This window comes from Euleptes europaea, chromosome 18 (genome assembly GCF_029931775.1).
Source record: "Euleptes europaea isolate rEulEur1 chromosome 18, rEulEur1.hap1, whole genome shotgun sequence".
In the NCBI taxonomy this organism is placed as follows: Eukaryota; Metazoa; Chordata; class Lepidosauria; order Squamata; family Sphaerodactylidae; genus Euleptes; species Euleptes europaea.
In genome coordinates, this window is record NC_079329.1 from 15,882,864 (window position 1) to 15,895,037 (window position 12,174).

General features: G+C 41.7%; 1 protein-coding gene across 1 annotated transcript; it reads left to right on the plus strand.

The window, feature by feature from the left end:
* Positions 1 to 449: 449 nt before the first annotated feature.
* LOC130490483 (vomeronasal type-2 receptor 26-like) lies at positions 450 to 9,890 on the plus strand. Its single transcript, XM_056864310.1, has 7 exons — positions 450 to 491; positions 2,235 to 2,518; positions 2,807 to 3,098; positions 3,459 to 4,313; positions 5,712 to 5,939; positions 7,300 to 7,426; positions 8,995 to 9,890. The coding sequence occupies exons 1-7, from the start codon at positions 450 to 452 to the stop codon at positions 9,888 to 9,890; spliced, it is 2,724 nt and encodes a 907-aa protein (XP_056720288.1).
* Positions 9,891 to 12,174: the final 2,284 nt, after the last annotated feature.

The window sequence follows — 12,174 nt, forward strand, 5'->3', positions numbered from 1 at the left end:
ATTCACGATCCACTTCTTCAGCTCACTTTACTTTCGTCATTTTTTTTACCAATTCTGAGAGAACGGTGACAGGCCCATGGTCACCCAGCAGGCTTCATGTGGAGGAGTGGGGAATCAAATCCGGTTCTACATATTAGATTCCACCGCTACACCACTCTGGTACTGCAACAGGCGGGCTCTCAGCCAAAGATTATACCTGTCCAAATTATATTCTCATGTAGGCCAGTAACAATGCATTCCTAAAGGGGGAGCAAATGGTCTTAGGAGGCAGCATGACCCCTATGCTGGTGTCTGTGGAGAAATTTTACAGCCTAAAGTCACTGGGGGTGTGTGGGGGAGGTAGTTGTGAATGTCCAACATTGTGCAGGGAGTTGGACTAGATGACCCAGGTGGTCCCTTCCAACTCTATGATTCTAAGATTGTATGATTCTATGGTCTTAGGAGGCAGCATGACCCCTATGCAGGTGTCTGAAGAATTTTTACAGCTTGAAGTATTTTTTTGCCTTTTGCAGGTGCAGAGTGCACTCCCCTGCAAAATCCTCTTTCCAAGGACAGGTTGTCAGACTAGCTAAATTAGTTCATGCACTTCAGCTGGAAACCTAGTAAGGGAGGGGGGACTCACTCACACCCTGGAAAGTTCCTTGAATGGCTGGTTGGTTCCTATGGTTTGTTGTCGAGATCAGGAGGTTAGGGGCAGCTTTCTCCATAAGTGTAGCTAATGAGAAGAACTTCCCTTCATCCTTTCCCCCTTACCCCTCCTTGTTGCCAGAAAGACACTTGTATTAAACTCTGGATACTGTTCGACTCACGAACCAGACTCACGAACCAACTATGCTGCATTAGGTCACCAGTAAGTAGAGAACTAGTTGTCTTTATTATTTTCTGCGCATCCTGCTACCATTGAACTGTATGCCTTGTTTTTGAATACCTTGTCTAGCTTTCTTCAATAAAGCCCTACTTAGCTTTATGGTGTGTTTTCTTCAAAGAGTTTCTGGTACCAAAGCCAGATGAGCTTAGTTGCAATACCACACCTTGGCAGGGACAGCCATGACACAAGTTTTCTTCTGCCATTCCCCATGGAATCCTCAACTCTGAAGCTATGATTCTTGTCCTTTTCATTATCTCAAAGTAAGTAATTATGTCCCTTGTTCAATTCCCAAGGGCTCATTATCAATACCTTAGCATAGTATGTGAGGTAAGGTCTAAAAACAACCTCAAGCATTCCAGTCTTGTAATAAGGATTGTGAATGCATCAATCCACAGATCTGATGTCAGATATATTATAGCTTACACTCAAAGATTCAGATGGAGTAAGATCTTCTCAAGTAAGACTGCTGTAATGATAGAGCTGCAATGCTGGGGATCATAGGACCAACAAGAAAATAGAATTAAGAAAAAAAAATCTTATTTCCTCTTTACACAATTTCTCCTTGAAAACCAATAGTCATTTTCCCTCTCTGAAGGAATGTGGAGTTTGTTTCTAATACATTTCATCTTGATTGAAGAAAAATTGGAAGAAAGGAGGTGTAGGAAGGGAGGTTCTGCCAAATTTCAGAATTTCACTCTGTGCATGCTCAGAGATAGTCAATGTCTTCCTGAACTTTCCTGTCATCCTGCTACAGCACACACACACCCCCCGAGTTGTGTAAAATAAAACAACTGTGAGGACTGAAGTTGCCAAAAGGTACATTGATTTCTCTGCAAAGGGAAATGGAAGAGAGGTCACACTTTTAAAAGAGAAAAAAGAGAGTAAGAGGACTCAAACCCATATCTTTAAAAATGTCTTTTTGGAAAAAGAGGAACGTATGTAAGAAATTACCCTCTCTGAAACTACACTAGAAAAAAACAATGGGAGATGGGTTAGTGCTCTCAGAATTGCAGTCAAAACAATCCATCAGTACCCAAAACCAAATAATCCAAAAAACTTTGAATTCTATAGTCAGTTTATAAAAAGGAAAGGAAAGGGTTCCAGACTTTACAGAACAGATAAGAGAACTAGAACAGGCACTTAATAAAGCCATCCGTTCTTGTCATTCATTATGATACCTAGAAGGAAGTAATTTTGTTGTGTTAAGCCTCTCCATCTGGAGCTGCATTATTGTGTCAAATGAATGAGGAGTTGTGTATTGTGCCCTAGCTTATGAAGAACCATCCCTGCTTTTCTTTCCGGACTCAAATAAAACAGGTATTATATCAACATTTCCCATTCTTTTAGTTCATGTCTGTCTCCATAGCGTCATGTTATAACTGTTCATCTGCGCATTGATAAAGCACTTCTAATTAGAACCCTTGATCTGATTGTCCAGATGATGACACAAACATCATTTCTGTGCATCATTTTCCTCCTGCACACAAGGACTTTCACTCAATGCAGCAGCAGAAGCCCACACTCTCCACTTCATGAGCTTCACCAGCCAGGGGACCTCTTTGTGGGTGGCATCGTTTTTCATGCCTTCATCTTGTCCCAGCCAATAGACTTCACAGACTATCCCCCACCTACTTGTTCTGAAGATATTACGTAAGCAGTTAACTCTTTTGAATTTCCTCTTTCATTTTCATTTCATTTCATTAACCTTTATTGGCATACCAAAAGACAGAGATAAAAAACAACAACAATATACCTCCAAAGGGCAATAATTTCCTCTTTCATTTCTGGGGGAAAGGGGTAGAAAGGTTTGCAAACCTACACTGAAATGGACGCTGGAAAACACCATTGTATTATAGCAATAGCTTTCCAACGTCAGATCAACATTGACACAAAACTGCATTTGCTTCATTTTAAATGAAAATGCACCTCTCGTTGTAGTGTCCTGACTAAGAATTATCAGCACATCCTAGCTTTTGTATTTGCTGTGAAAGAGCTCAATGAAAACCCAAAGATCTTACCCAATGTCACTCTGGGAGTCCACATCTATGACAGTTATTTTCATGCTGAATGGACCTATCAATCCACAATGCGACTCCTCTCCACACCAAGGAGATTTGTCCCCAACTACAAATGTGACTTCCAGAACAACCTCTTAGCTGTCATTGGTGCACTAGATGCACCGATCTCCCTTGATGTGGCAGTCATCTTGCATATCTACAAGATTCCACAGGTAGGAAGTCTCTCTGTGTGTTTCATTTCTGTGTAGATTTCTTTTCAAAATGTCCCCCACTGCACACACATGCAAGAGAACATACACATGCACACTTATTTCACATTAAGTATCTTTTCACTGACAGCTATGCAGAATGGCATTTAAAGGATCTCCCCCTTAGTCATGCACCTCTCTGTATTGTTTTATAAATTTCTCTTCATAATGTGAGCTGTGGGAACAAGGAATGAATGAAAATTATTTCACTGGGTTCTGCTTTGCAATATGATTTTCAATATAATATAATATATTTGCTTTGCAATATAATATAAAATGCCAACAATACTAGACATCTTTTCCCTACCCAATATTTATTTTTAGCTCATCTATGGCTCCACTCCGGTAATGAATGATAAAATCCCTGGTCTGCTCTTCTACCAGATGGCTCCAAAAGAGTCTCTACAGTATATAGCTATTTTAAAATTACTTCTGCATTTTAAGTGGACGTGGATTGGGATCCTTTACGCAGATGATGAAAATGGGCAGAGATTTGTGCAATCTGAATTGGAGCTTTTCCCCCAGAATGGTATCTGTGTTGCCTTCATGGAAAGATTCCCCGACTCACCCTTTCTCTCTGGACATGAGGATAATCTGCTAAAGGGGGCAAAAATATACATTAAAGTCATGGGAAGCAAAGCCAATGTATTGGTAGTTTATGGAAAATCCTATAGCATGGTATATTTGAGATGGTTGCCCTACTTCTCAGAATTTGAAAACATGCCACAGAAGGGGAAAGTGTTGATAATGACAGCTCAGATGGAGCTCAATTCATACACCTATCAAAGGACTTGGGGTACGGACATCATTCACGGTGCCCTGTCCTTCACCGTACATTCCAGTGATCACCCTGGATTTCGACAATTTGCAGACAGCAGAAACCCTTCCAGCACAAAAAATGATGGTTTTATCAGGGATTTCTGGCAACAGGCCTTTGGCTGTAGATTCACAAATTCTACTCCAGACAACATCAACAATGACATCTGCACTGGGGAGGAAAAGTTGGAAAGCCTTCCCGGGCCTTTCTTTGAAATGAGCATGACTGGCCACAGTTACAGCATCTACAACTCTGTCTATGCTGTGGCCCATGCTTTCCATGCCATGCTCTCATCTAGACTCGAAGGCAGAGCAGTAGTTGATGGAGGAGGTTTGAAACTTCATGTTCAAGGGTGGTGGCAGGTAATGTGGAACAACATCTGGGTTTTGAACTATAAACCATCTTTATTTGTAATAAACAGATTCTCCAAATGCTTCCTGGGGTAATCTTTCATTCTTCCGTAGTTTTCCACCAAGACATGATAAATATTTCTTGTTTCCATCAACAGACATTGTATTCCTCTTTGTGATTTGTGAGCTTTCTGCTCGTAATGTTGATACTTTATGAGATTTCCCTTCCTACTTCTACAATCTGAAGATGATAAAATAAGTGTTCTTGGTCAATCACACCCTTTTCAACCCCAGTACATGCATGACATCATTCTGGTGTGGCCACTATCAAACATGAAGAAAAAAAAATGATTCTGAGATTGTACATTCTTGACATCACTTTGTTTTCTGTGCTTCTCTGTCTCCTTTCTTGAGGCACTTCCCCCCCCCCCAGGAATAAGACAGAATCTACAGCTAACACCGCAAAATGGGCTTGTCTGAACTCCTTTCATCCTTAGGCATCCAAGGGTACTCTCCAAGCTTTCCTCTTTCTTACGTTAAAACCATATATTTCTGCTAATCTAGTTAGGATTTTGCCAGTGAAAACAAGACCTACTTAAATACCAGCTTCACCACAGGCTGGAATGGTGAAGCATGTGAGAAAGAGGGGCAATCTTGCCCATTTTGGTGGATTTCCCTCCAAATTCCTGCTTGGTTCAAAAGCAACCAGAAATATATGATGAGTTTCATTTTAGAGAACGGTAAATGTATAACTGTTTTTCAGGGGGCAGCTGTGTTGGTCTTCAGTCGAGGAGCTAAATTCAAGTCCAGTTGCACTTTAGAGACCAGTAAAATTTGCAGTGTAAACTTTTGAGACTAAAAATTCCCTTCATCAGATACATGTAGGAACTAGTCATTTTTGGTGAATATATATGTGCATGAGAAAGAAAGACAGAGAGAAAGAGAGAGGGAGAAAGACAGAGTGATTTACTCCCTACTCAAGTCAATGAGTCATTATTTCTGAATGATGGACCATCCATTATAGATAGACAGAAAAATATAGGGATGGACATGCAGATATATAAAATATGAATCTGGTTATCAGTACAACTACAAGCCCCAGCATATACGTACACTGCACAGGAAACCAGATTCTTCGACTAACCTGTGCCTCTGTGCATCTCTGCATAGATTTGAAACAGAATATTGAAATTGGCAAGAAGAGTGACTCAAAACTCTTACATCCAAGAAATCTGAGAATGAATAGGAAACTGTGAAAAACAAGACTACACTATTATTTGAAGCATAACACCTTCCAGGGAGGAAAAAAACCACTGAAATTTGTATTCGTCCAGTGCAGGGTTTTTTGTGAAATGTTCAGCACACCAATTGCTGTCTTTGGGACATTCTTATTTTCCCTTTCCAATCTAGCTCCATCACTTTCTGAGAGGCATTTCATTCAACAACAGTGTTGGGGACAAGGTTTGCCTCAATCAAAATGGGGAGTTAGCAGCTGGATTTGATATTATAAACTGGGTTTTCTCCACCAACAAGTCCTTTCAGAGAGTGAAAGTTGGGAGGATGCATCCACACCTTCCTCCAGACCAAATGTTTACCATCGATGAGGATGTAATCACATGGCACACCATGTTTAACCAGGTAAGATGCAACTTTGGGTAATCAGGGAAGTCTTCCACCTCTGAAACAGTACAGTCCAAAGTTAATTTTATTGGACAGTGCCAAGCATCTATGAAATCATGACTGCTTTAAAAACACAAACACACACATACAATCCCTACAGTATACTAACTGATGTGACAAAATGAGAAGCCACAATATTCTGCCCTGATTCTTGTGTGAAAATACTAACAGATCTTGCAAAAGGGAATGTAGCATAGACACTGCAGATAATGAACTGGTGCAGACTTTCCTAGCATTGAATGTGATGACTTTCCAACACACATTTGGTTCTACTAGTCCAGCTTCTTTCAAACTGGGGTCCGAGGACCCCTGGGGGTCTATGAGTGTCTTCCAGGTGATCTGCCATTATAAGGAGAGGAGAGGAGCCTTTAGCATGCCATCTAGCTAAAATGAAAATGGAACCCTTTGGTTTTCAAGGAATATGCGCAGGGACTGTCCATGTCAGAAGAAAGGGATATAATTGGCTTCCTCCTCTTTCAGAGGTCAGGAGTTCCTAGAGCTGCTGTTGCCTGCAGTCATTAGCTTCTGAGCCACATCAGAGCACTGGCCAGGAAACACATGGACTGGTTGCTGTGAAACCATTGTTCAGCTCTAGGAACTCTAATGGCTTGTGTGGCACCAAAGAAATACAGCCCTGTTGCAGTTATACTAGTTTCCTTCAGCATAAAAGTGAAATGTCAGTGTGGTATAGTGACTAGAGTGTTTGACAAGGATCTGAGAGACCTTGGGTCAAACCCCACTCTGCCATGGAAGCTCACTGGGTGATGGGGTGCCAGCTCTGTCTTGAGAAAATCCTGGATATTTAGGAATGGTATCCAGGGAGGGGGGAGTTTGGGGATGGGAGCCAGCTCAGTGAGAATCTGATGTCACCCTAGCTTCTGTTTCTCCCAGATTCTATGGTATACTGTCGAAGGCTTTCACGGTCAGAGTTCATTGGTTCTTGTGGGTTATTCGGGCTGATAACCCACGGTTACACAGCCCGGATAACCCACAAGAACCAATCTATGGTATACCATTGAGTCAGCCCTCTGAAGCTGCCATTTCCTACAGGAAACTGATTTCTGTCATTTGGCGATCAGTTGTAATTCCCAGAGAATTCCTGGCCCCACCTGGAGATCAGTAACCCTACTGGATGACCTTAGGCAAGTCATACTCTCTCACCCTTACTCTGTATCCACAGGCAATAACAGCCAATGGAGATTTTCATTTGTGTACAGCAAACTTAAGATTTTGTGTGAAGCTGGTCTTCTGTTTGCTTATGCAACTTTGCATTCATTATTCCCAGTCTTACAATTCTCCTCCCACATTCTGGTATTAGATACAGCCTCTGTCCGTATGCAGTGATAGTTGCCATCCTGGATATAGGAAGAAAAGAAAAGAAGGGGAGCCATTTTGCTGCTACGATTGCATTCCATGTCCAGAAGGGAAGATTTCAGATAATAAAGGTAAGCTTTAACAAACAGATTTGCTGAGTTTCAGAAAAACGTGGGTCTAAAACAAAAACAAAAAAACAAATCAGAGCGAACTTTCTTTTTGGGTTGCAAAGTCAATGTAATTTTCACAAGGGGAAGAAGAAGAGGAATTGTTGACATACCTCTGATATGGATGTAGGTGTGTAGGTATTTGACCCTGGTTACACCCAGATTCAACAATTAAAAGTACAATTTATCCTAGTAAGCCAAATGATCAAGCCTTGGACTCTATGAATAAGTTCCATTGTTCACTAGATAGACTCTGCTGTGGAGCACACTTCCTCTTTTGCCAGGACTTCCATTTGTGCAAGGGCTCATTGAAAACGATTGACCTTGTGCAAGCAGAAGCGCTAGAGAAACGGAAAGCATGGTCTGTGGGGATGACACTTCCCTGCTCACTAGACTTGCACCTAGCGAGATCTCCCGCTATTACAACTGATCTCCAGGTGACAGAGATCAGTTCCCCTGGAGAAAATGGTCACTTTGGCAATTGGACTCTATGGCATTGAAGTCCCTCCCCTCTCCAAACTCTGACCTCCTCAGGTTCCACCTCCAAAATCTCCAGGTATTTCCCAACCTCGAGCTGGTAACCCTAGCCATTGCCTTCCTCTGCATAGTGACCCTGAAATTCCTTGGTGGTCTCCCACCCTACTACTAACCAGGGCCAACCATACTTAGCTTCTGAGATCTAACGAGATCAGTTTGGGCCATCAGGATCAGGATGAACATCTTAGTACCTACAATTAAATACAATGAGCACCAGTTAAGCTTCATACCCTGATGGCCCGGGCTAGCCTGATCTTGTCAGATCATGGAAGCTAAGCAGGGTCAGCACTTGGATAGGAGTCTGCCCAGGAGGTTTAGTGTCTCTATGCAGAGGCAGGCAATGGTAAATCACCTCTATTCTTCTTGTGCCTTAAAAACCCTGGGGGACTGTCATGGGGACTGTGAGTAGGTGTCACTTTCAACCACCAAGCTACCAGGAGGAGAATGTAACTGTAATGAGAAGACACTGTACCTAGATGCTGCTTCCTTCACTTTTGGCAGCTTAGGGACACCGAGTAGTTCTTGAGATAAAAACTTTACTTGATGAATGGGACAGCATTGGAGAAGGATTATTAACAAGCACTGTTAATGGAGAAATTGTTCGGTGGGCTGGGCAAGCTTTTCTTCAACACATGGGGATGGCTGCTGTAATCCATGACTTTGTTTACTCTGCTGTTATTTATTGGGGTCACTGCTCTGTATATGCTTCAGGAGGTGTAGCCTATGATCACTAAACTAATGAGACAGGACACTATACTAATGAAGACTGAGGTACATTCTCCCATCATTTGAACAGGTGATCATGTACCACTATGGTAGATATTTATTCCATATCATGCATGCTAATTCTCAGCATCAATCTCTGGCACAATCATGCAGATATCCTATAATCTGAGCAAAGAACTGTTATCTATGTGGTATATTGGTGGAACACTGGGAACACTTGAGATATATGGTATATTTGTGAAATTCAAACCACACCTCTCCCTTTTCAGACATGAATGACTGTAAAAAATGTGCAGACGAGCACTATCCAAACACACATCAAAGTGTATGCATTCCCAAGGAGATCAGCTTCCTGTCCTATGAAGAACCTTTGGGGATCATTTTAAACATTTTTACGTTCTCCTTTGTCTTGCTTACAGCTCTGACAATAGTAATTTTTGTGAAGCACCACAACACTCCTATAGTCAAAGCCAACAACCGGAGCCTCACTTATAGTCTACTCGTCTCTCTGCTGCTGTGTTTCCTGTGTGCACTTCTATTTGTTGGCCCACCCCAGTGGGTGTTGTGTCTCCTGCGACAAATGGCTTTTGGCATGGTCTTCTCTGTGGCTGTTTCTTGTGTGTTGGCAAAAACCATCACTGTAGTTCTGGCTTTCATGGCCACCAAACCAGGAAGCAGAATGAGAAAGTGGGTGGGGAAAAGACTGGCCAACTCCACAGTTCTTTCCTGCTCCCTCGTCCAGGCAGGCATTTGTACTTTATGGCTGATAACCTCACCCCCGTTCCCTGATGTTGACAAGCATTCAATGAGGAAAGAAATTGTACTGATGTGCAATGAGGGGTCCGTGACTCTGTTTTACTGTGTCCTGGGCTACATGGGCATTTTGGCCCTCGTGAGCCTCACCGTTGCTTTCCTTGCCAGGAAGTTACCGGACAGTTTCAATGAAGCCAAATTCATTACTTTTAGCATGTTGTTGTTCTGCAGTGTTTGGCTCTCCTTCATCCCAACATACCTGAGCACTAAGGGGAAATACATGGTTGTTGTGGAGATCTTCTCTATCCTCTCTTCCTCTGCTGGCTTGCTAGCTTGCATCTTTTTCCCAAAATGTTATATTCTTCTCTGGAGATCTGAACTAAACAGCACGGAACATCTAATAAGGAAGTAATACCGAAGAATGTGTGTGTCATGTTCTATATCTGCTGTCCAGAGGAATGTGCATCATGTAATATTTTCCTGAGATTTTCTCTCTCCGCAGCTGCTTCATTTTTTTCAATTCCAAAAGTGTCAAAGTGCTCCCTATTTTTTTTAATAAGAAATAAATCAAACATGTATAAACTGGAAATGGTCTTTTCTGATCCATTCCTTTAGTTCTTTAGTTTCTGCTCTTTAGTTTCAGAAGTGTTTATGGTTCTTCTGTAGTTGTATTTACTGAGAAGAAATGTATAGGTCTGTTCAGGTTGAAATGTAGTCCTCAAATGTTTCAGGGCCATGTGATGAGTACATTTTTGTCAAGAATGAAATAATGTTATCATGTTCCAACATGTGGAGGATTTGGTAGATATAATAGTGATAATTTCATTTTTACCTGAGTCCGTAAGTAAGATGCCCATAAGAGTGACTTTTACTCAGGTTATCTTACTAGAATCAAGTCCTTGTTCATCATGTCAGAGTGCGGCATAAGGCACTCTATATCACTTTCATCTTCATTTCCTGATGCTCAGTGAACATCCTGAACTTTATGTAGTAGAACCAGAGGGCTAAAAGCCACCTTTCACGGGCTTTGTTCTACTGAACTGTTCCCAAACTTCACCAGAGCTTCAGTGTGAGAGCTTGGCCAAAAGCAACTAGGACATCCATAATCACCGGCAGCTTTTAGGAATGGGTCATTTTCAAAGATTCACCATTTCTTCTTAGGTAGATCTGCCCCATGTATGTCCAGTTGAGAATGAGGAGACAGTCTTCAACAGGGAGACTCTGAAGGCTTCTTTATCTGTGTAGTTTTATCCCTCATGTAGGGATTGCTAGAAACCTTCCAGAAGCTGGGAAGGCCTTCCTCTTAGAATGGAGAGAATGAAAGAGAAAATGAGAACAGCGACCCAGGCTGAAGTAATATAAGGTGGCAAAAAAAGGTTCCTTCTTCAGGAGTTCTGGTGGAGCTGAACCTGGGAAGTGGGAGCCAAATGTGTAGGTTGAGGGGAGGTTATTCCAGGCCAAACTGGAAACAGGTTGCTGTGGGTGATAAATGAAGTAATAAATAAATGTTATCTACGTATACGGGTTTTTGCAAGTCTTCTATTAAAGATCAAGTTTTTGATTATCTGAATCTGACTCAGTGCTCTTTTTTTTTCACGCCCATTCCTGCTTGCCAAGCCACTCTACTGGGTGAGCTACAGACTTTTCTTGAAGCCTTTTTTATTTGAGGCAACTATATCTGTCACTTGAGGGTCACAATGAGCAGTTCCATTGAGATGTCTGTAAATTATCTCACATGTATTGCTTCATGATCTCCTCCTGGTATTAACAGCATGAATCTTTGGCTTTCCAGCCAGTATTCACTGATCTTCAAGCTTTGTTTTCAGTCCATCTCTTTCCTGTCAAAAGCCATTTTCCTTGTTGCACTTCTCAGGAATTGAGTGCTCTTCTGGATAAGGGACATACGTTGCTCAAACTCATGCCTGTGTAACCTTTCCAACACACAGTTTGCAGTTGATGATGGAGGTTCCACCCAGCCTATTCACCACTCCTTCCTCCTTTCCTCTAGTCCATCATGGAGTAGTGGTTAAGGGATTAGTCTCCACTCCTCCACAGAAATTTCCGAGTTGTCTAGTTCCAAGCACTCTGTAGACCCTTCTTGTATACATCTAAATGAATTTAAAATTTGTTTTAATGCTAATGTTTTTAATGGTCGATTTTAATGTTTTTATTATCATTATCTTGGTTGTAAGTAATGGCTACCCCACAGCGTTTTCAAAGCAAGACACATTCAGAGCTGATTTGTAGAGCTGTGTGTGTGTGTTAAGTGCCGTCAAGTTGCTTCCGACTCATGGCGACCCCATGAATGAAAGTCCTCCAAAACGTCCTATCTTTGACAGCCTTGCTCAGATCCTGCAAATTGAAGGCCGTGGCTTCCTTTATTGAGTCAATCCATCTCTTGTTGGGTCTTCCTCTTTTCCTGCTGCCTTCAACTTTTCCTAGCATGACTGTCTTTTCCAGTGACTCTGGAAAAGACAGTCATGCTAGGAAAAGTTGAAGGCAGCGCTGTGTACCCTTTCCCCAGTGTTTTTCAGGTTCAGATTGAATAAACCTGGAAATTTACAAAAAATCCAAACAGCCGAATATAATGTATTCAACTTTTTGATTTTTTTTAAAAATGGGTTTATTAAACTTGAACCCAAAAAATATGCAGTACAGAGTATTCTGCATTATTCGGGATGCACTTTTCTGGCTCC